Genomic DNA, 22913 nt, shown 5'->3' with positions numbered 1-22913 from the left:
TCATTTGGCGTGCTCCTAATAACTGTTCTTGGCCCTCCCTCTTGGTTCTGGGGTTTGTTTATATATATATTATTGAATTATTTCATGTATTATATTGAATGCTGTTTTAATATTCAAATGTTTTCATATTTTCATGTTCTTGGGGACTCTGAGTGGAAAGGACACAAAAACGTTTTAAGCAACAACAACAACAACAACAACAACGAAGACAGTTTTTATATTTGGCTGGTAGATTTGAACAGACTTTAGCCACCTTGTTACACAGATGCATTTAAAGTTATAAAGTACTTATATGTCTGAAAGTTTGAATGGTGAGTGGTTACCTTTTGAGAGAAAACTACGTAATAGCCAGTTCCTTTGGCTCGGCAGGTGAGCTTGCAAACATCTCCTGGAAGCACTCCAGCATACTTGGGAACCCATTCAACAAAGGTTTTGACACCTTTTGCATCTGACTGGTAGCCATTTCTTGCTTCACATTGTTCCTGACGAAAAGCTTTAGCTGGAAAATGATTTTTCATTTATTACTAGCCATTGAAGACAGAATGTGAAGAGATCATATGCAAGTTTATAGGCTTTAATCAGCCAAACAACAAAAACTACATATGGTGACTCACCTGTAGACCTTCCATCCCCTCTCTATATAGCTTCATTTTGTTGCTGAATTGCTTTATAATCAAGATGTTTTCCCTCATATTTAATACCATCATCATCAATTTTAAATTAATAGGATCCACTACTGGGATCAGAGGGCTAATCCCATCACAAATACAGGAGTTACTCTCAGCATTCCTGTGCCAGCAATTGCTCTCTTCAAGACAGTACACTCAGGACCAAGCTACACATGACGAATGACACTTGAACGGCAAGTGGATTGAGTGGAGGGCAAGTGAACAGGGAGAAATACACTTGCCATTCAAGTGTCATTCGTCATGTGTAGCTTGGCCCTCAGTTCATGGTCTATTCTCATTGGATTGCTTATTGTCCCTTGTGTGTTACCAAAACCTATAAGGGTTACAAATGATGGGTCAAGTTATTGCAGCTTTATTACATGAAGGTGGATTTTCCTTTCTTTCCAGTTCAAGCAAGAAAAAAAAATGTATTTAATCATCAATGTTTGTACTGCTGCAGATGAAGCTGGACTTTCGTACTGGATATATGATGATCTGACCTTTACTGCCAAGAGTCTTGCAGCAGACATAAATATTAGGGGCAGGGATCTAGAAAATGTTTGTTGCAGTTTCTGATCCAAAGCTGTTGAATGAAATATTTAATGTGATGGGCGGGGGGGGGGGTTGGTGGGGGGTTGCTGGATTGGGGTCAAAATTTGTTAGCTTTTTTCCACTTTCATGATTTTCGTGGCCTTTTTTAAATGAGGAAGGAGATGGAGGACCAACTGGAAGCTCTGGTGCAGCTGTTTTTGCACATGATGGCACTAAAACCTCGCAGAACACAGGCCTCCCTCTAATCTAAAGAAACCTTATGTTTCAAAAAGATTAAACAAGGAGGGACAGTTTACAGATCCCCAGAGTAGATCCTTCTCTGCACAGCTACACGTGCTGTACAATCCTGAGGGAAGGTGTAGAAAGTGCATAGGAAGAGAACTAAGGCTTGCATGGGCGTAAATGGCACTTATGTGGGCATAACCCCCCCTTCACCAGCGGCTGCCCGAGGCGCCCTACCACAGATGAGTTACCACTGGGAGGCATGCTTGGCAGCTGAGTGGAAGCATAAGTGTGGCACACGGACACACGCTGGCAGTGGAGGGGGTGGGGCAGGGGGCAGGCCACAAGTTAGTCAGCTTCCAAAGCCACTCCAGGCCTAGGAATGCCCCCAGCAGCGGTGGAAAGTTATGCCATGAAAAAAGGAGGTATAGCCAATAGGCGTCCATTGAATGGGAAAACTCGGGCCATCCTCCTGGTGCCCAGTCCCGCCTACGCGCCCTGAGGATGGGCAGTTCATAAATTGAAATAATAAATAAAAAATAGGATGGTAACTACCGTGAGGACCAATCTGCATGCACTTCTGAGGTGGGTGACCCCTCTCCCCACACCCAATCGACTGCCCACGCACCCTACATAACCTCCAGCTGCACCGTTCATGAACTCAGGGAAGTGGGCGGTGGCCAGAGGCTCTGCCTAGCAGCCTCCTGCCATAGGGGCTTTGTGCGCAAAGGCAGGAGAGTGGGTACACGTGGTGGGTCATGAGTGCACTGGGGGGATTTAGTGGAAAATTGGAAGCATTCATTTCATTTTCCCACTCTTAGAGTAACTAAAAATAAATTTTTACCATTCCATTGAAAACTCTGAAAACTTCCTTCCTTCCTTTTTGTGGTTTGTTATTTATTTCCTTTCAGGAAATGAGGAAGGCTTCTATTGCAGACCCCCTCCCACAGTGGTTAGGTGGTTGGGCTGCAAATCAGCACTCTGCTGGATCAAATTCCAGTACTTGAGCTCAGAAGGTGGCCCTGGGTAATCCACTCCTCTCTTCCCCAGCAATACTGTGGGTAAAATAATAATACTGACTTGATTCACCACTCTGAGTGGGGCACTAATCTGTCTAGAGAATGGTATATAACCACAGTCGTTATTGCTGTTATTAATATTAAGCAAAGTATTAGAATTCTGCTGGTCCCTGAGCATGCACCTTCAGCCATCGTTGCACTGTCATTATTCCTTATGGGAAACATATGGGGGGGGTGGAGTCATTGTGCTTCAACCAAATATAGTCAAAATTGAAATGCAGTATCTTATTCTTGTCATTCAAAGAACATCCATGTTCCAAGCAAATTGGGCAAAGTGTTTGAATGTATGGGCCCCCGAACAAGCCACGGCTTTTCTACTTTCACAAGGAAAAAAAGTCTCTAGCCCACAAGGAGAAGTGAAGGCAGAAGGAAGGGGGAATGGGGAAGGTGAATGGCAGCTCTCTGCAGCTTGGAGTTGGCTGGGAGAGCTCTTTGCTTCTCCCTTGAAATGATCTGATTGGAAAGAAAAAAACTCTCCAGGAAATCTGTACAGATTCAAAGTGAAATGCAAGCACATGCTGCATTGTTGGTAAGTGCTGGAGCTAAAAAAAAAACCCTTTTCATGGGGGGTGGGTTTATAACTACCAAGCAACCTCAAGTAAGACCTGGAAAGTTATTTTTGTGATTTTTACAACTTGTGATTTTCATTACACACACACCCTAATAATATACTGTATGCAGAGATGAGCTGAATTGCATCTACTAGGATCTCTGAAATATGAAAGTTCTCCATATATATTCTGTTCATTATTATGACAGCCATTTTGCTAGTAGTATAAACATGTGCAATGAGGTATTCAAGATTTAAAAAAGCAACCTTCCACTTCTGGGGCTTCAGTTCATCAAGCTCAGATTTCCATTTGCAAGTGAACTAACAATCCAGTTATCAATGGGCTATAAAATATTATTGAAAGCTACATCTTCCACATCTGTACTAAAGTAAGAAATGGCATTTGGATAGCACTGTACCTCAATGTTGCAATGTCTGTTGATGATACTGGTGTGATTAATGGAAAACATACCATTGATGGGACAGGGATTGATGTTACATGAGCGATAGATGGCTCGCTTTCCTGTGCAATATCGTCCATTGTTTCGAGGTGCTGGGTTATTGCAGTGACGATAAGCGAACTGAACACCTCCACCACATGTCCGAGAGCACTGTTCCCATGGCCCCCAGGACCCCCAATTCCCATGGTTTGAAGCCTGAAATATAAAGGGAAATAGTGTGTACCACCAGCCAAAGCTAGAAATAAGTCTCAAATTCATAGACATTTATACCCCAATTTTATGATTCCTATCCAGCTGTTTTCATCTTGGTGTCTTTCTTTACCAAACATCTGTTACATAGTATGATGCATCATTATTTAATTGTTTGCTTTCAGTTCTTCACAACCGAAGAACTGAAAAGGTGGAAAGTATCTGAAGATTCATCCATGTTAACTCTCTGTTTTGAGGGAGACCTACATGCAACACCTCTAATAAATGAGCAGATATAATACTACAAGGAAAACATAAGAGCACAGAAGAAAGCAATAGGCATCATGGCATGCAATTGTATTTAACCATGTCCAGAACTCTCAAGAAATTGACCTGTGTTACATTGGGGGCATCAATTCTCCCACCCGAATAAAAGAAAAACAGAATTCCCAGATTTATGACTTCCGGTTTGGGATCCATGGAGGTCTAACGCAGCTCTAAGTGCTGAGCTGACCGGGCTGCTGTTTTAACGGCCGGCGGGGCAAAATAAGCTCGCGGCCAACTGTTCTCAGGCGGAGAACAGGCATAGAACGCTTAAGAACCTCAGGGCGCGTCGATCGCGGGTGAGGGGGCGTCCTGCGCAACGGACTCTCTCCCGTCCCTTGAGGTCCCACCTGAAGACAGGTCGGCTAAAATCTCTGCGGCAGTCCTGGAGCCAATGCGGTTGGCATAAGACCTACATGCCCAAGCTTCAACAGGGGTAAGAAGAGCTGATGGGAATTTGAGATTGAAACAGCGATTACAACCCGCGAAAAGTGCTGGAGAAGGTAAAGATCACTATCTCTTGAAACAGGACAGATTACTTAAAGCAATGAAGAACTAAAGTAGACTTTTAAACTGCAACAGATTGATTATAAGGAGGGGAGGATCCGGCAAGAACTATATTAGAAAAAGGACTAAGTTAAACGGAGTTATTAAAGAAATTGGACTATTGTTTTACATACCTGTGGTCACAAGGAGATATCAGGCTGTGAGAAAGCTTTACCATCGCGAGAACTGCTGTGGGAAGTCGGGAAACAGGAAGTACCTAACAGTGATAGAGTTGCTGGAGAGGAGCGGCCCTTGCCGGATGACAGGAAGAAGGGAATCGCCATCTTTGAAAGGGGAAGAGCTGCGGCTTCAGCGGAAGAGGAAGTAAGCCATATTGGATTACAAAAACCATAGAGGAACCATAAAGAAAAGACGCCCGACATTTTGGACTCTTTAAACGACTTATTTGCAAAAAGACCGGGACATTCAAAATAAAAGGACACTAAGCCAAGCGCCACACTCGTGGGAGCGAGGTAAAGCAAGCCCCACGATGTCGAAAAAAGAGTGGCAAACGGCTATAGAGAACTTGGATAAAAAACTTTCAGAAGCGATTAAAGAACTCAAGGATATGAAACCTGAGCTGGTGAAAGAGGTTAAAGAGACAGTAAAGAATGAACTGGCAGAAGTGAAGAAGGGAATGGAAACAATACAAAATGACCTGCAGGTGACACAGCAAAGAGTCAACGTAGTGGAAAATGCGGTGGAGAACCTTGCAGACACGCAACGAACAGAGATGAGGGTGATGAGGGGAAGAATGGCAGTTGCGGAGAGCAAGCATATGGAGAAGCAGCTGAGGTTTCGCGGCTTCCCGGACGTAGAAGGAAAGACGGCCCAAGAACAGATTTCCGAGGCGTTAGCTGAATACCTGGGAAAGGAGGAGGAGGAAACTGTGGCTATCCTAGATGTGGTGTATCGAATAAATTCAAGATTTGCGACCCAGAGGAAATTACCAAGAGACGTGATTGTGAAATTTATGACTAGAAATATAAGAGAAATGATTGTGAGTAAACAATTTCAAGAACCATTGGAGGTTGATGGCAAGATGGTTATTATTATGAAGGAGTTACTCAGATCGGTGTTGCTAGATCGAAAAAAATACAAAGCCTTAGTCCAGATTCTGAAGGACGTGAAAATAAGGTACAGATGGGAATTACTGGAAGGAATGTCCTTTGAATTTGGAGGAGTGAAAAAGTGCATCAGATCTGAACTAGAAATGGAAAAGTTTTTGAGGGACAATGAAAAGGACTTACCAACAACAAGGTTATGAATATGGAGTGTAAAGTTTTATCTTGGAATGTAAATGGACTCAATTCACCGAATAAGAGAAAAAGTATTTTCCACTGGCTATTAAAACAAAAATGTGATATTGCGTGTTTGCAAGAGACTCATATTAGAAAGCAGGATGTAAAATATCTTAAACTGAACAAATTGGGCAATGACTTTGTAGCGGCCTCAAAAAAGAAAAAAAGGGGAGTGGTATTGTATATAAAAGAGGAGCTACAGCCAAAATTAGTGATGAGAGATGTGGAAGCCAGATTTTTAGCAGTGGAATGTACATGGAATTTAAAGAGAGTGTTGGTGATTGGAATTTATGCACCTAATGGAGCAAAAGAAAGCTTCTTTGAGGATTTGAGGAAGCAATTAGATGAACTTTCTTACGACCAGATAATTCTTGCAGGAGACTTCAATGGAGTTACAAATTTGGAACAGGACAAAAAAAATCAGCAACTGTACAAAAGAAAAGAGGATTACTACCAAAGACTTTTTTTGTATTAATGCAACAGGAAACTCTGGAAGATGTATGGAGAAGACAGAATCCCAAAGGCAGACAATATACGTTTTACTCTGTGAAACACTCAACGTTATCACGAATTGATATGATCTGGGCCTCAAAAGACTTAGCGCTCTGGACTAAGGATGTAGAAATAATGCCCATGGTAGGCTCAGATCATAATCCAATTATGTGGAAGTTTGGAAAAAGAACTAAAAGGAAAGGATGGAGAATAAATGAGGACTTGTTACAAGAGGGAGAAAATATGGAGATGTTGAGAAGGGAAACTAAGTTCTTCATACAACACAACATGAATAGAGAAGTACCAACCAATAAGGTATGGGATACCTATAAGGCAGTAATTAGAGGTATACTAATGGACTTAAATGGAAGAGCCAGGAAAAAAAGAGAGGAGAAGAGACAGGAGATTATGGAGAAAATAAAAGCCAAAGAAATACAACTAAAGAAAAGACCAGGGAAAAAGAAAATATACCAGGATATTAAAATCCTTCAAGAGCAGTTGACGGCAATGAATAATAAAGAACTGGAATGGAATCTTAAGAGAATGAACCAAAAGTCGTTTGAAGGTGCAAATAAACCTGGGAAATATTTGGCATGGCAATTGAAGAAGAGAAAGGAGAAGAAGACAATAAATAAAATATGTGAGGATAATAAAGTATATCTGGAACAGACGGCTATTAGTAGAGCCTTTTACAAATTTTATGCTAAACTGTACAACAAAAAAGAAGTGAATAAAGACTCAATAGTGACGTATTTGGGGAAAATGAAGCTCCCAGTAATTTCGGAAGGATGGAGAGATAAACTGAATAGTGAAGTAACGGAGGAAGAGATAAGGAAGGCAATACAGTTAACAAATCTGGGAAAGGCGCTAGGACCTGATGGACTTACAGCCAAATTTTACAAGGTAATGGTCAATGAACTGGTGCCATTCCTAAAAGAAGTGATCAATGGTGTTTTGAGGGATCAAAGGATTCCAGATACTTGGAGTGAAGCTAACATATCATTGATCCCCAAAGAAGGACAAGATTTGACTAATGTTAAAAATTACAGACCTATTTCGCTACTCAATAATGACTATAAAATTTTTGCGAAGATATTGGCGGAAAGAGTAAAGGGATGGTTATCCGAAGTTATTGAGGAGGAACAAGCTGGTTTTTTACCAAACAGACAAATCAAAGACAATTTAAGGACAGTTATAAATGCTATTGAATACTATGATAAGCGTTGTGACAAGGAGGTTGGTTTCTTCTTTGTGGACGCTGAAAAAGCATTTGATAATTTGAACTGGGATTTTATGTTTGCCACTATGGAACAGCTACAAATGGGGGAAAGATTCATAAGAGCAGTGAAAGAAATCTACAGAGACCAGAGTGCAGCAATTGTGGTGAATGACGAGGTGACTAAGAAACTGACTATAGGTAAAGGTACAAGACAAGGTTGCCCGTTGTCTCCACTGTTGTTTATTTTGGTCTTGGAAATATTGATGATACAGATTCGAGAAGATAATGCAATCCGTGGAATAAAAATAAAAGACTTTTCCTACAAGGTCAGAGCATTTGCGGATGACATAATGTTAATTGTGGAAGATCCAATTGAGAATATGCCAAAGGTAATAGAGAAAATTAAGGAATTTGGAGATCTGGCAGGATTCTATGTAAACAAAAAGAAGTCAAAGATATTATGTAAAAATATGACCAAACAAAAACAACAGTTACTAACGGAAATAACAGACTGTGAAGTAACAAGTAAGGTGAAATATTTGGGAATTGAACTGACTGCAAAGAATATAGATCTATTCAAGAATAATTATGAGAAACTGTGGACTCAGATAGAGCAAGATTTGATTAAATGGAATAGATTGAATTTGTCATGGTTGGGAAGAATTGCAGTAGTTAAGATGAATGTACTGCCAAGAGTGATGTTTTTGCTACAAACAATACCAATTGTTCGGGACTCTAAGCAGTTTGAAAAATGGCAGAGGAAAATATCAGACTTTGTTTGGGCAGGCAAGGAGCCTCGAGTGAAAATGAAAGTATTACAGGACGCAAAAGAGAGAGGTGGAATGCAACTGCCCAATCTAAGACTTTACTACGATGCAATCTGTTTGGTGTGGTTGAAAGACTGGATGACGCTGAAAAACCGCAAATTACTGGCCTTAGAGGGATATAAAAAAATATTTGGATGGCATGCATATCTGTGGTATGACAAAGTAAAAGCAGACTCTATGTTTTTACACCATTACATTCGGAGAAGCCTCTTCACAATTTGGAAGAAGTATAGAGATTACCTACAGGAAGGAATTCCCTCCTGGGTGGTTCCATATGAAGTAATAGATCCAAGAACGGTCGACAATGAACAACAGTGTTTAACGTACAAGGAGATAACACGAATAGAATTTTCTAAACTAAGAATAAAGACGCAAGATGAGTTGTCTCCAAGTTACGATTGGTTTCAATATAGACAGATTAGAGATCTTTATAACTCGGACTGTGTGAAAGGAGGGGTAAGAATGGAGAATTCGGAATTAGAGGAGGTAATTCTACAAAAGGATAAAAAGGAAATCTCTAAGACTTATAAAGTGTTGTTAAAATGGTACACAGAAGATGAGACAGTTAAAGTGCAAATGGTGAAGTGGGCTATAAACTTTAATAAAGAAATAACAATGGAGGCATGGGAATACTTGTGGAAAAATACATTGAAGATCACGACATGCACTAATATTAAAGAGAACGTCTACAAAATGATTTATCGTTGGTATTTGACACCAAAGAAAATTGCGTTAGGGAATTTGAACATGTCTAATAAATGCTGGAAATGTAAAAAGCATGAAGGATGTTTGTACCACATGTGGTGGACCTGTGAGGTAGCTAGGCAGTACTGGGGGGAAATAATAAGAGTGATAAGTGAGATTTTACAATTTCAAGTTAATAAGAATCCAGAACTCCTGCTACTGAACTTGGGAATGGAGGATATTCCAGCACAATACAGGACATTGTTATTTTACATGACAGCAGCGGCTAGACTTTTGTATGCGCAAAAGTGGAAAGTACAAGAAGTGCCAACTATCGAGGACTGGATTTACAAATTGCTGTACATGGCGGAAATGGACAAAATGACAAGGAAACTGAGAGACCTTGATCCAGGACAGTTTAACATGGATTGGGAAAAGTTGAAGCAATATTTGGTGAAAAAATGGGAGGTGGGAGGAGAACTGTGGCAGTTTGAAAATTACTGAAATACAACAAAAGAAGAGGGAAGTAACTTTACCGAGGGGAGGAGAGTTAAATGAGAAATTCTAAGCAAATATTTTATTTGACTACTATATATAATATTAAGTAATAGAGGTGTTATTATAAGAATTATAAGGATAGAAACTAACTAATTGTATTTCTGGCAGATAATTGTATAATGGAGAAATTATATAACTAAAATAGAATGAATATAAGACAGAAGGAAGTAAAGAGCAACATATAGAGTACAAGTTAAATTGATTGACTTATAGTGAATGTATACAATGCTTATAGAAGTACTTAATGTTATGTAGAATAAGGGACAAATTGTTTGTCCCATATTGACAAGACAAGAATGAATAAGATAGAATATAGAGTACAAAAATTAGACAAATGTTTGTTATTATTAAAGAATATATGCCAGGAATGTAATATTTAGTTGATAAGTTAAGTGGGAAAGGGAATAGAGATAGCACTGTGTTATAATAGAGAAGCTTAGAAGAGAGCGAAAGTATATGTTTAATAGAATAAAATAAGTTTGAAATGAGTAGGGGGAAAAATGGATAAGGGGTTGGAAAACTGTTGGAAGTCAACAAAAGGGGGGAAAGGGAGGGGGTTAGGACTGGAATAATTAAAGGAAATTGATTGTAATGGATATTATAGTGATTTCTAATCCAATAAAATTAAAAAAAAAGAATTCCCAGATTTATGGAAAAATGTCTTCTGGCTTTACTTTGAAAATCAATTAGTCTCGGGGTGAGCTGGTGTTTATATTTTTTTCTGGATCCAATCTATGTAAATAGGTTGTTCTAAGGTATGCATGAGGGAATCTAGGATGAATAACTTAAATACATAATGGACAATAGCAGCCTAATAGCCCAGATTAGTCTGATCTCATCAGAGCTTGGAAGCTAAGCAGGGTTGGTCACAGTTAGTATTTGGATAGGAAACCATCAAGACCTGGATTGCTCTGGAGGGACTTCTGGTTTGGCTAATGGCGGGCTGAAGTGGTCCAGGGAGCTAGACCGTCAAGAGTGACTGTTTTGGGCAGGCCAGGTGCTCAGATCATCAGCTGCCACTTCTCTCCAGGCAGGAGAGGAGCCAGAACGCTACAAGTTCCAGAGAGAGCGAGATCTCAGCAGGGGGGAGGGTCCAGGACGATGGATCTCCCATACCACTTTGAGGTACTCTTGAAGAAGGACGAGCTAACATCTCTGCAGCACTCTTTGAGTCATTGCTCGGCATAAGCCCGCCAGGACCCAAGCTTCAGAACCAGATTTGGCTAATGGGTAACGAATGAGGCAGCACGAAAGACCCAAACGGAACAAATTGAGGTAAAAGAACTTTATTTGGCTTTCGGATTTAAAAAGAGAAGGAAAATCTTTATTAAAAATGAAAATTGTGGACTGAGATGATAAAATAAGACAGGAGCAAGACATCTTGAAGGAAGATTTGAAATTAGAAAGATTATAAAGTGTAAAAGAAGAGAAAATAACTTTTGTTTATGCATACTTGCGGTTTGGAGAGAGATAGCTGGCTGTGAGAAAACGGCTGGAGGAACGGCTGAGTAAACATCGCAAGAGAACCGAGCAAGAAGAACATGGAGCGGAACTGCCTAGAGAGGCTTGATTTGGAAAACAGGAAGAAGGAAGCAAAGCACCAAAGAAGTCCCTGAAGAAGCAACGCGAGGTATAGCAGCGAGAAGGCAAGAGGAAGGGGATATTCATCACTTTGAACTACCTTAAAGTTGCCATAGAGACTCTCCGCCCGATATCTGGTGAGATTAAAATAATACGAATATTTAAAGCAAAAGATAAAGAAGATGTCGGGGGGGGAGAAATCTAGTGTAAATTTGAAGAGAGTGGAGAAGAAACAGCAGGCTGCTATGCGATCAGCTATAAAATCTTTGGGAGAAAAAGTTGCAGAGGGACATAAAGCATTGATACAACTTATTCGGGAAATGAACGAAAGTTTAATTAAAAGCACTAAGGATATATTTAAAACAGTTGTGGAATTGAAAGATGAAGAGCAAGCAACTAGGCAGACAATTCAAGGAGACGAGCAGGCAGCAGAAATTGATTACAAAACAGCAGGATGTAAACAACAAAAACGCGAGGGGCGAGGAGAAAGGGAACAGTACTTGCAAGAAGATCTGAATGAAGACGTATCAGCATTTCTAAAGAATCAAGTGCAAGGATTAACAACAAGCATGAAAGAGACAGCCATCCCCAGTTACTTCAAGTGGAAGAAGCTACCAAGTGATAGAAGAATTCAAGTGAAGAAGAAAGCCGAGAAAAGCAATACGAATACAAGAATCAAGTTACAAGTGGGAGTTACTTAAAAGACTAAGGCCACAGTTTAAAGTCTGAAGAGTTTATTTTTCATTTCTTAGAAGTTGGATGTATGGGGTTTTTAAGGTTAAAAGTCAATTGAAGAATTAGTAAATTAAGTTAAAGTGAATAAGGGAAATGTAATGTATAGTTAACTAGGTAATTGATATTAAATACATTTATATATAAAACGGTAGAAGGAATTAAGAGGAAGGCAAAATTGTTAATAGTTTTTTTTATTGTTTGTTTGTCTATTTGCAGAATTGGGATGTATGATGCAAATGAAAGGTCGTGAGCTAAATGAAGAAATTAGCAAATTAAGACAAATGGAAAAATTGGGAAATGTAATGGAAAGTTAACTATGCAAATTGATACTAAGCAAATCTACATATAACTGTAGAAGGAAATAAGAGAAAGGTTAAATTGTTAATTTTAATCTATAGTGTTATTTGAGAAAATATTAAACTAAATGTATTTAGATAAAAAAAATGGGAATTATAAATGAATGGTTTGAAGAAATGTATATGAGCAAAAGAAATATGTTCTGATGGCTTTTTAATAGCTTATTAATAGTTATAGAATTGTATTAAGTAATGGTAAGTTAGGATTTTACCTCTAGTTAGTAGGGATAAAGGAAAAGTAATATAGAACAAATGATAAGAAAATACGGGACCGTAGTGCTGTCAGGAGTCTGCACAGAAAAGGGGGGAGGGGGAGGGGTTGGGATGCACTTACGGACAAAGGGGGAAATGTATTTGTAAGATATGAATAAATTGTATGTCAATCCATCCAATAAAAATGTTTTTTTAAAAAAAAATACCTGGCTTGCTCTGCAGAGGAAAGCAATGGCAAATCACTTCTGTTCATCTCTCGCCTTGAAAACCATGAATTGTTTGGTACACATAATATTGTAGTGGATTGTTAGATCATATACTTTTAATTTAGGATTAAAAAATCTATAGGGAGCTTAACATTAACATGAGTGGCTTTCCCTCCCTACAGGCCTGTTCAACTACCAGAGCTGAATTGATTACACCAGCCATCTTCAATCTTCTCCAGACAAATAAGGATGCAAATGAAAGTATATAACAGAGAAATCCAATGCATGTTTACTCAGAAGTATATTCTATTTTTTCAGTTGGTCTTACTCCATGTTAAGTGTTCTTAGGATTGCAGCCTAAAAATACTATAAATAAGAACAGAATATAAATACTTCTGTGTAACTTGCTAATATTTGTTGCCAAGAATAATGACTCCACACGGGGGTTGTTTACATTATTAATATATGTGACGATTTTGTAAACTATCTTTTATTAATTACAAGATAGGCTCTCTCAGAGATGTTCAGTTTGTGAACGAACAATTACTGAACTAAACTGAATTTCTTAGTTGTTTGAGGGCAAGAAATAGCATGATCAGTTGGAGAAGATGATCTACCAAGAAATTCAGTGGCACAGAGGCAAAATTTGTAATAAAGCTATACTGTATAAACCTAACATTTTAAGACTAACAAACACAAGATAAGCATAATGTGCTGTTTAAGAGAATTTCTATTAGGGATATCAGTTTGAATTATCTCAATATCCCACAGATTTTAACTTGCTATTCTTTGTATCAGGAAATGCAGAGATATGTAGACTGCTTCACATGTGCCAAAATTCCCACACAGAAAGCACTTCCATGTAGGAATGAACATATTACATATGTATATATTGTAAACTGTTATAATTTTTAATGTGCGTAAATCAATGTATGTATATTTATCTAAGACTACCATATTTAATGATCCACATACATAGTATTCATACATAGAAATGTCTATCATGCAGGAATTTTGCAACACATGTAACAGCACTATGGTATTCCTTGAATACTAAGGTGTCTATTGAATTTATAAACTGATAAGGAATTTCATTGCTGGCTCAAACCATTGAAAACCATTACACATAATTGCTCATCTTCAGGAAACAGCTCCACCACCCCATCTGCTCATGATGAATAACTTAAACTGGTTCATTTTACCAGAACATGAAATGTTACATGTTGGCTGATTCCGCACACATTGGATAATGCACTTTCAATGCACTTTACCAATCATTTGAGGTGGATTTTTTGTTCCACACACAAAAAAATCCGTTCCAAATGATCTATAAAGAGGATTGGAAGTGCATTATCCAACGTGTGCGGAATCACTCGTTATCTCAACATATAAATAGCTAACAAATCAGATGACACATCAGTCTTGAGCAGGGGGATACAATAAGCCACCAGCCCTTGTGTAAGCAGAAGGCACTTCTGCTTGGTTGGGAAGGGGGTGGGGTCCAAGACTTCTCTCGTGCACTACAAGTCTTCCTCATTTTACTCACACTGTTCCAGAGTAGTCTCTTGACCCTTAGCAATGGCTTGAAGACTCCTGATAATGGCACCATGGAACATGTCCATCTTCAGCATAGCTTTGGTGAAGATCAAATGATTTGGCATAGCCAATGCTCAGTCAATCAGTTAACCCAGTCATTTCCTTGCTAGTGATCTTCAGATAGCATTCCACTAAATTTGGCTGCAAGAAGGAGACCTTTATTTTTAGAGAACTTCCTACGTTTTCTTAGAATTCACTCTACTCAGCCAGAAAAAGCCATGTTTCACAGCTAGGTCTGGAAAGTTTTATTCACCTAAGTGTACAGATGAGGGTTTCATCACCAACTATAAATAGAAGTCACAATCCCATTTTAAAAAGGCACCAGCATGATTAGGTCAGGTACAATTTCACATTGTTTGATCCTTAAAGGAGCAACATACCGAATAATATTTTTTCTTTGTTTTATCAACACATTTTCCCTGAAGGCAGATCCTTCCTTTTCCACATGGTGTCCCCTCCACAGCTGGGAGCTTTTTCGTCAAACACACCATCTGACCTTGACGAACAACCGCACACCACAGACGAGAGCACACATCCATTCCAGGACACACTGTGTATTCAGGCCCAAATGCCAACTTGCATTGACGAATGGCATCATATGTTTGTCCTGGAAGCTCCTCAGGCCCCAAAATCTGTTTTCGTGGCTGATCCAGTAAACAGTTACCTGAAAGGACAACCCAGTTTATAATTTGCTTCCTCTCTGTGATGCTTGCCATGCTTCTAAAGTAGATAATGTGATCAAGATTTTTTAAAAAGTCTAGTCACCTTTCAGTCAGGTCCAGCATCTGGAAACTATAACATACCTGCAGCCCAAGCATTATTTTGGAAGGCCCAGTACAAACTTGTAAAGCAGTCCCCCAACCAACACTACAGTCCCATATATACAATCTCACAAACCATGATATATGTTTGTTTTAGTTATGAAATTACATATTCTACATTTCTGAAAAATGCCCAGTTTGGCAACTTTTGTTTAATAACACCCACCCTGAGAGTAATACAGGTTTGCTGACTATTTTGTAACTTTTTAGTCACTAAAAAGGGATTGTGTTGTTAATGTCTTTTTAAAAAATTCTAATGGACCAACCTAGCTGCTAAGATTAGGTCAATTAACTTTAAGCTTTATTTTATTGAATTGCCCCCCCCAAGTCAATTTCTCTTGCAAGTTCATACTCAATAGACAAGATGGCTAGGTGACTTAAGCATTTTTGCCCCACTGTAGAACAACTGCCATTTTTGACACACAGTAGCTTGCTGAAACTCCTTTCAGCTTCATCCACAGCCACTAGCAGGATAAAAAGAATCTGAAAATTAATTGCTGCTACAGACTCAGTCTCTATACTGAAATAATTTTCATCTTGATTTTATTCATCAGCTCCCCTAATTACTGACTGCAGAAAGACCTCGTCTGGTCTGAAAAACAAGAGCACAGATTGATTTCCTTTAGTTTAGTTTTGTTCCCTTTCTTTTACCTCTTTATGTTTTTGGCTGCCTGATTTGTATTTATAGACACCACCAGATATGACAGCAAGGAACATCTGTGTTCATGACTGTGAGTGAATTAGACACTTACTTGCATATATTTTGGGCCTGCAAATCCTACCACCACCACCAGCAGCACATGTTCCCCCTGTCTTATGGTGCTTTGCTTTGCTCTTCCCACCAAGTGTCCCTCCCTCCTGCCTATGCAAAAGGAACTCTGGGTCTGGCAGTTCTTGGTACTATAGACTCAGGAGGGCCAGCAGTTCAACATATTGCTTGAGACTCTAACTCTACTTCTGATTGGCTCCAGCAAATTTTACAAAATCTGGACCACAGATACATATATACAAGGAAATAATTTTCTAAAAATATCATCAGACATGATCTACAGTTTATCCTCATTTCCCCCCCCCCTCATGGTAATGGGGACCACAGTCTGGGCCAGACCCCTCTGGATCTCTGAGCCCCAGTAAAATGTACCCTTCCCCCTCATGTGGGGTCCCTGTCTTCAGTGCTATGGAGCACCTCCATCCTACTTGCAATATGTAATCTCTGCTTTTGCAATATACCTTATCGCAAAAGCCGCAAGAGTACAAAACATTTATTCTTTTTTATTTTTTAACAAAAATTACAAACATACAAAAAACATTTATAAATGGATACTAAATGCCACAGAAGAAGAAAGCAACAATAAAATCATAATATGTATAATGAAGTCCCATGTATTAGTACATCTACACCACACAACTACACCATAACACATTTTTAGATTTTGAATTTTTATCCCCCATGTGCTCAAGGTGATGTATTTTGTTCTCCCCTTCCCCATTTCATACTCATACAGTGTAATCCTAAATAGACATGAGCACGAACAGAAAAAAATGAACATGGTGTTCATTGTTCGTTGCCATCTACGAACAATGAACATTGATGAACATGACCTGTTCACGAACATGTTCGTTGTTCGCTGTTCATGGGGGCCAGCAGGCTCTACTCCAGCCATCAAGATCCCTACCACACCACTCCCAGAAACCCTACCTGAGCAGGCAGCAGGAAAGGTACCAATAATAAATAATAGCTTGGCCCCAGAGCCTGGCAGCAGCCCTGGAACCTGAAAGGGTAGATCCCCACCGCACCACTCCCAGAAACCTTACCTGAGCAGGCAGCAGGAAATGTGCCAGTAATGAATAATAGCTTGGCCTAGAGCCTGGCAGCAGCCCTGGAACTTGAAGAGGTAGATCCCTATCCCACCACACATAAAGAAAATTCAAGCTCCAATGCACTCTCCCTCTCTCTCTCTCAAAATGCCAACAACTGTCTCTCCCTATCTGCAAAATCAGAGCTGGGAGCCCCCCTCCCCCCCTGCTCTTTGCTTCCTTGTAACAAATTTGGAGCTCCACACTTGAAAAGAAGACCTGCCTATCAAGCTAAATTGGGCTTAGATTGGGGTTTCCAGGGCAACAGCAGGAGTTCAGACAGAGTTTAGGCAGTCCCTGCCTCCAGTTGCCAAGGGAATTGATTGCAGGTGCCAGATTGTCTGGCTTGATGAACAGCAAGGAATGAGGCTGCAACGACCACCTGTTCATTTAGAATGGAGCCTCAGAACAGCTTGTTTGCAAACAGCTGATTGGGCTGTTCGTGGCTTTTTAAAATTCATATTGCTGTTCGTGCCCATCTCTAATCCTAAACAGAGCTACTCCAGTCTAAGATCGTTGAAATCAATTATTGTATTTAGGATTGTACTGATAACAACCTTGTAAAGTAGGTAAGATTGAGAAAGGATGACTGCCTCAGAAGTCACCCAATGGAGCTGAGTGAGGATTTGAACTTGGGCTCTGACAATAAGTGGTTTGTAAATCACAGCTTTACTGAGTTTTTCTACTATTCTAACCGCAATTGTTCTGATCAGCATTTTTGTTTATAAATAGCATATCAACATCAAATAAGGATATGGAGTCTTTTTTTTTTGTTTTGTTGCCACCGAACCAGGAAGTGGCATATTCCGTATTTATCAATGAGACCTACAGACATTTTAAAATAAACAGAGGCTGCTACTTAAATGATCTGAGAAACACCACCGTTGAAAAGGTAAACCTTTTAAAGGAAAGCCAGAAAAAGCATGAACACAGAGCTGTAGCCAACAGAACCAGTTAAGGACAAGGGAAAAAATTCAAATCAAAACAACAAAACCAGCACATGAAAGGTAATATTGATGGCAAGTGTTCATCAGGAACATCTGAAAAGCATGGAGAGATGCAAGCACAGTTTGTGTCTTTTACCAATGGAAATAACATAGCTTTAAGTAGAATGTTGCTATCTGTCAAGTCTCTTCAAAAAAAGCCAAAGCAGTACAGAGTTGTTTTGGAAATGCTGTTCTATGAGGGTTTTTTTTTACACATAAGTAATATGATCATGTGCAAAGGATTATAACCAATCTGAAAGCATTTAGGTCTTGCTTGGACGTCTATGGTACAGGAAAGCTTCATTTTTCTTTGGCCAAAATAGATTACCACAACCTGTCTTCCTCTGCTTCCACTACCAGCCTCCACTTGATCATGGAGGAAAGCATGCAGAACACAACTTGCCCTAACTTCAGTGCCTTAGAAAATATAATAAGGATGTAAGGAAGGACCCATATTTCAAATTTTTCCTTTGTAATGAAAATGAATGTTTCTCTCATTAGACACGACTTACTGCAATTGTTTGCTTATGTTGAAGATTTAAATTTAGTCCAAGTGACTTTCAGCAACATCACTTATTTATTACTGAAAAGTTCCTTGTTTTCTTTCCCTTATCTGTGCTCTGATAACCTTGAGCCAGCAAGCAATATGTATTTTAGTGAGGCTATACCTTACTACCTTTTAAAAATGAAAAGCATCTCTTTCTGATACTTCACCAGATGCTTCTGTGAAAAAGCATCCTCAGAACAGCTCCTCCTGTTTTGCATGGTATTTTGGACCATAAATGTGGGCTGTGCCCCAAAAGCTTCTGTAATACAGACAGAGCTGCAATCATACAATGATCTAATGGTATTGCCATACTGGGATGCTGCTAATGTCATGAATCTATGCACCACCACCAGCAAAGTCTACAACATGAAATTCTTATTACAAACAAAAGTTAGCACTGAAATGCCAACAGCCATTCCCAAAATGTCCTTGGAAACTGACCACTCATGCTGATAATGGCCATGTAAGGAAAGAGCTAACACATCACAATGGCCAGAACACTCTACCCCATCCTCATTGACAAGCAAACTTCTGGGATGAACCTGCAGTGCCCACCCAGTCAGAGGCACCCAAGTCCTAAGGACAAAGGTGGTTAATTGTTATCTGCAACTCCAAGCTCAGGTTTCCCTTTCATAGAAACAGCTTGTTATAGATAACAGAGCATGAAACAGGTGTGAGGGAGATCACTGTTGAAGCAAGGGAAGGGAGACAGCCCTGGCTGCTAAAACTTCCCCCGCAAGATCCCTGTTACAGACCCATTTTTTAAAAAAGAAATTACAAGGGATTTGTTTCAATTATTCTTCAGCATTCATAGTTAATTTTCCTTCTTGTAAAAGGTGGGTGTACAAAATATCCAGAAACCTAACATTTGGTCTTTGTCAGGGAAGGATTCAACTCAAGAGATGAGTTTCTGACTCTAAAAACATCCTGTCCCACCTCCTGGACAAACACATTTAGAAACTACCGCTGAGCTTTCCTATAGCTTTTAAGTCCCAATTAATGGGTTAAAACTGTATTTTTGGTAGCTCAGCATGCAGCCTTCAATATTTATTTGCCACATTATTTATTCTAACAATAAACAGAAAAATAAATCAGCTACTTTGCAAGCTGGCATTTGCTATGTATTTCTCTGTCACAGACTGAAACAAATTTGGATCAGGAAGTGCTAATAGGGGCTTAACATGAGACGAGGACTGCTCAGAAGTAAACTGAAGGCTGAAAGTAATTATGAACTGTGGAAAATGATATTACTTTTGATAGTTTACAGATACAACAAGTTGCACTGTTGGTTGCTGCCATTTTTGTTCCAGCATTTTCCCTGGCAAGCAATTCTTTACATTTTGCTGAACTGTAGACCAACACATTTTCTTCTGTCATAGCCACCACATGGAAGGTGAACAGCATTTCATGTGCTGCACTCCAACGTCAGTGTACTGAATGCAAGGGATGGGAGGATATGAGCAGACCTGACAGGTTTGTGAGCACTCTGAAGCCATCTGCAGATGTTCTGTTCACACAAACTTGGCGCCCATCAGCCACATATATCAGGAGCACAATATGTGAATTAAGCAATATGTTAATTTTCCATGCAGGTTTTGTATCCACATAGAAATCTACGCATTGCCCAATTCACACATGATAACCACACATATTGTGCTTCTGTTCATGTATATGTGGCAACATGTGTTGGGAGAGTGATATACATGCTTGCCATCTCATGTAAACTGAGCAAGGTGGGTACAAAACTAGAACCTGCATGGCAATTCCATGTGTTGCCCAGTTCATGTGAGATAGTGAGCATCTATATCATGCTCCCGTAACATGCCTGGTGGACTCCTGGTTTGTGTGAATGCAAAATGGGGAAAAATAAGCAGAAATGCATGCAGAATTTGCTGTTTTGTTTCGTTAAAGCAAGTTCTGGCATGGTGAACCCAATTCGGAAAAAGAAGCTGTACTGAGTCCCCCTCCCACCAAAAAGACTGTGTGTTTGATTTCAGTTCTTACTACACAACACAGCCAGGCAGGCACTGGGCTGGCAGAAGCCTCTTGTTTTCCTTTTTTGGTCAGCACTTCCTCGGCAATGGCATTGTCCTTTTTGAAATGAAGCCTCTAGAACTGCACACAATACTCCAGGTGGGGCCTGACCAACATGGTATATAGTGGGACAATAATGACTGTTCATCCCTATGATCCAGTAAGCCTGTCAGTCATAGAAGGAGATGAGGTTGGTCTGGCAGCACCTGTTGGGGACAAATCTGTGCTGACTTCCCAATATAACCCTGTTGTCGGTCAGATGCTTGAAGACTGATGCCTTTAATATGTGCTCCAGTATCTTCCCTGAGACAGAGGTCAGGTTGATAGGTCTATAGTTTTCAGGTTCATCCTTTTCCCCTTTTTTGAAGATTAGGGTATCATTTGTCCTCCTTCAGTATTCCACCACTTCACCTGTCCTCCAAGAGGCCTGGAAGATGATCGCCAAAGGGTCTGCAAGCTCTTTTGAAAGTTCTTTAAGCACTCTCAGGTGCTCCCTATCTGGCCCAGGGGATTTGGACACATCCAGTGCTGCAAAGTGCTTCTTCACAACTTCTTTGCTCATGTCAACCAGCAGCCCTGAAGCGATGCCTTGCCTACTACCATCTTTATGTGAGCCTGTTGTCTCCTTCAGGGATAAACTAGGACACAGTAGGCGTTGACCCTTTCTGCCTTTTCTCTGTCCTCTGTCAGAGTTTCTCCAGTTTCACCCCCCCATTGGGGTATCACCTCTTCGCCTTCTGTTTGCTCCTCACTTATCAGAAGAATATCTTTTTGTTGTGGCAAGCCCCCCTGGCCAGTCTCAACTCATTTTGAGCTTTGGCCTACAGTGCCTAGCTACCCCTAAATACCCTTCTCTAGATGCATTTCCTTCCCACCATTTCTTGAACATCTCAATTTTCTTTCTTAGCTTATCCACATTGGCTTCTTATATCCTCTACTGCATTTCTGTCTTTCTGGAATAGTGATAGCTTGAGCCTGCAAGAGCTCTTCTTTTACAAAAGCCCACCCTTCACTTGCTTCTTTCCATTCCAGCAGTCTTGTCCATAGAATAACTCTCATCATATCTCTAAGTTTATTAAAGTTTGCCCTACTAAAAGTAACCTGAATATTTGGTTGCACATTCCCATGGTAACCCACAGCAAAAAGAATTTCTAGGAAGACATGATCACTTCTTCCTAAGGTTCCCATCTCATCAACCAACTCTTTCCTGCTGATTAATATCAAGTCCAGTATGGCTGAGCCAGGTCCTCCACCATTTGAAAAATAAAGTTTTGGGCCAGACAGGTCAGGAAGTTGCATGACCCTTGATACGTAGCAGAGTTGATCTCCCAGCATACATCAGATAAGTTGATGTCTCCCACAACTACAAGACTGTGTTTCTTGGCTGCAGAATCTACTTCATCTCTTTGGTCAGGTGGTCTATAACAGACTCCATTCACAATACTGCTCTTCCTTCCCTCCCTCCACCCAGACACTTTCCATTGGGTTGTCATTCTCCTCTTTCAGTATTTCCTGACAATTAATCCATTTCCTCACATACTGTGCCCCTCTACCTCCCTCTATGCAATGGCATTGTCTCCTGGCCAATCAGCTGCTAGGAGCATGACCTCTCCTCACCTATCGGCTACATAAGGCTGGGATACATAAAAACAGAATTTTTATTTAATGTTGTTGCTGTGCGGTGCTGGTTGGAGCCCTATCTGCTTGGGTACCACCTTGCCACTGCTGCAATGCTGCTACCGCTTTGCCAACCAGTTTCCTGCCATAGTCTGTGCCTGCCAATACTCTCCTTCTTTGGGGTTTATTGTTGTGTATGTGTGGGTAGTGTACTTGAAGGAAAACTCAGTGGGTTGACACTGAGGAGGATTGTGTTCTGTGCAATTTTTATGCTATTGAGTGCAAATAAAGCTGCTCCAAAGTCTAATTTCCCCACCCCACCCCTTGAAAAGAACAGCATACATCTGTGCATCTTGCCTTACATACACAATGGGGCTGAAACGCATGATAATGAAAAAAATCAAACTGATTAGATCTGAACCAGCAACAGCCCATTTGAAACAAACTAATAACAGAACAGAGTTCATTCAGAAACCCCAGATACAAAACTGTAATGAAAATTTTCTCATTGCAAATACCTAGTGAGTAGTAAGAAACATCTGCAGATGGCTGTTGTCACTCATCTATTTCTCTATATGCCTTTCTTCTCTCTTTGCTACTCTTGTACCATAATTCTCCATAAACTCAACATTGCATTCCCTATTCCATGAATTGCTGCTCTGATTTCTTCCTTACAGCTTCTTCTTATGAAA

At 40.0% G+C, this 22913-nt stretch overlaps 1 protein-coding gene across 1 annotated transcript in view; it reads right to left on the bottom strand.

The window, feature by feature from the left end:
- The window catches only part of ADAMTS5 (ADAM metallopeptidase with thrombospondin type 1 motif 5), a 108483-nt gene that overhangs the window by 5522 nt on the left and 80048 nt on the right, over positions 1-22913 (bottom strand). Inside the window, exons 4-6 of the mRNA XM_054975031.1 lie at positions 14740-15023; positions 3544-3727; positions 324-499 (exon numbers count right to left, since the gene is read on the bottom strand). Of these exons, the coding sequence (XP_054831006.1) occupies positions 324-499; positions 3544-3727; positions 14740-15023 (644 nt within the window). The remainder of the gene's footprint in view (positions 1-323; positions 500-3543; positions 3728-14739; positions 15024-22913) is intronic.

The sequence above is a fragment of the Eublepharis macularius genome, chromosome 3 (genome assembly GCF_028583425.1).
Source record: "Eublepharis macularius isolate TG4126 chromosome 3, MPM_Emac_v1.0, whole genome shotgun sequence".
Classification (NCBI taxonomy): domain Eukaryota; kingdom Metazoa; phylum Chordata; class Lepidosauria; order Squamata; family Eublepharidae; genus Eublepharis; species Eublepharis macularius.
The sequence above is the reverse complement of the archived record's forward strand: the minus strand, read 5'-3'. Positions and strand labels throughout refer to the sequence as shown.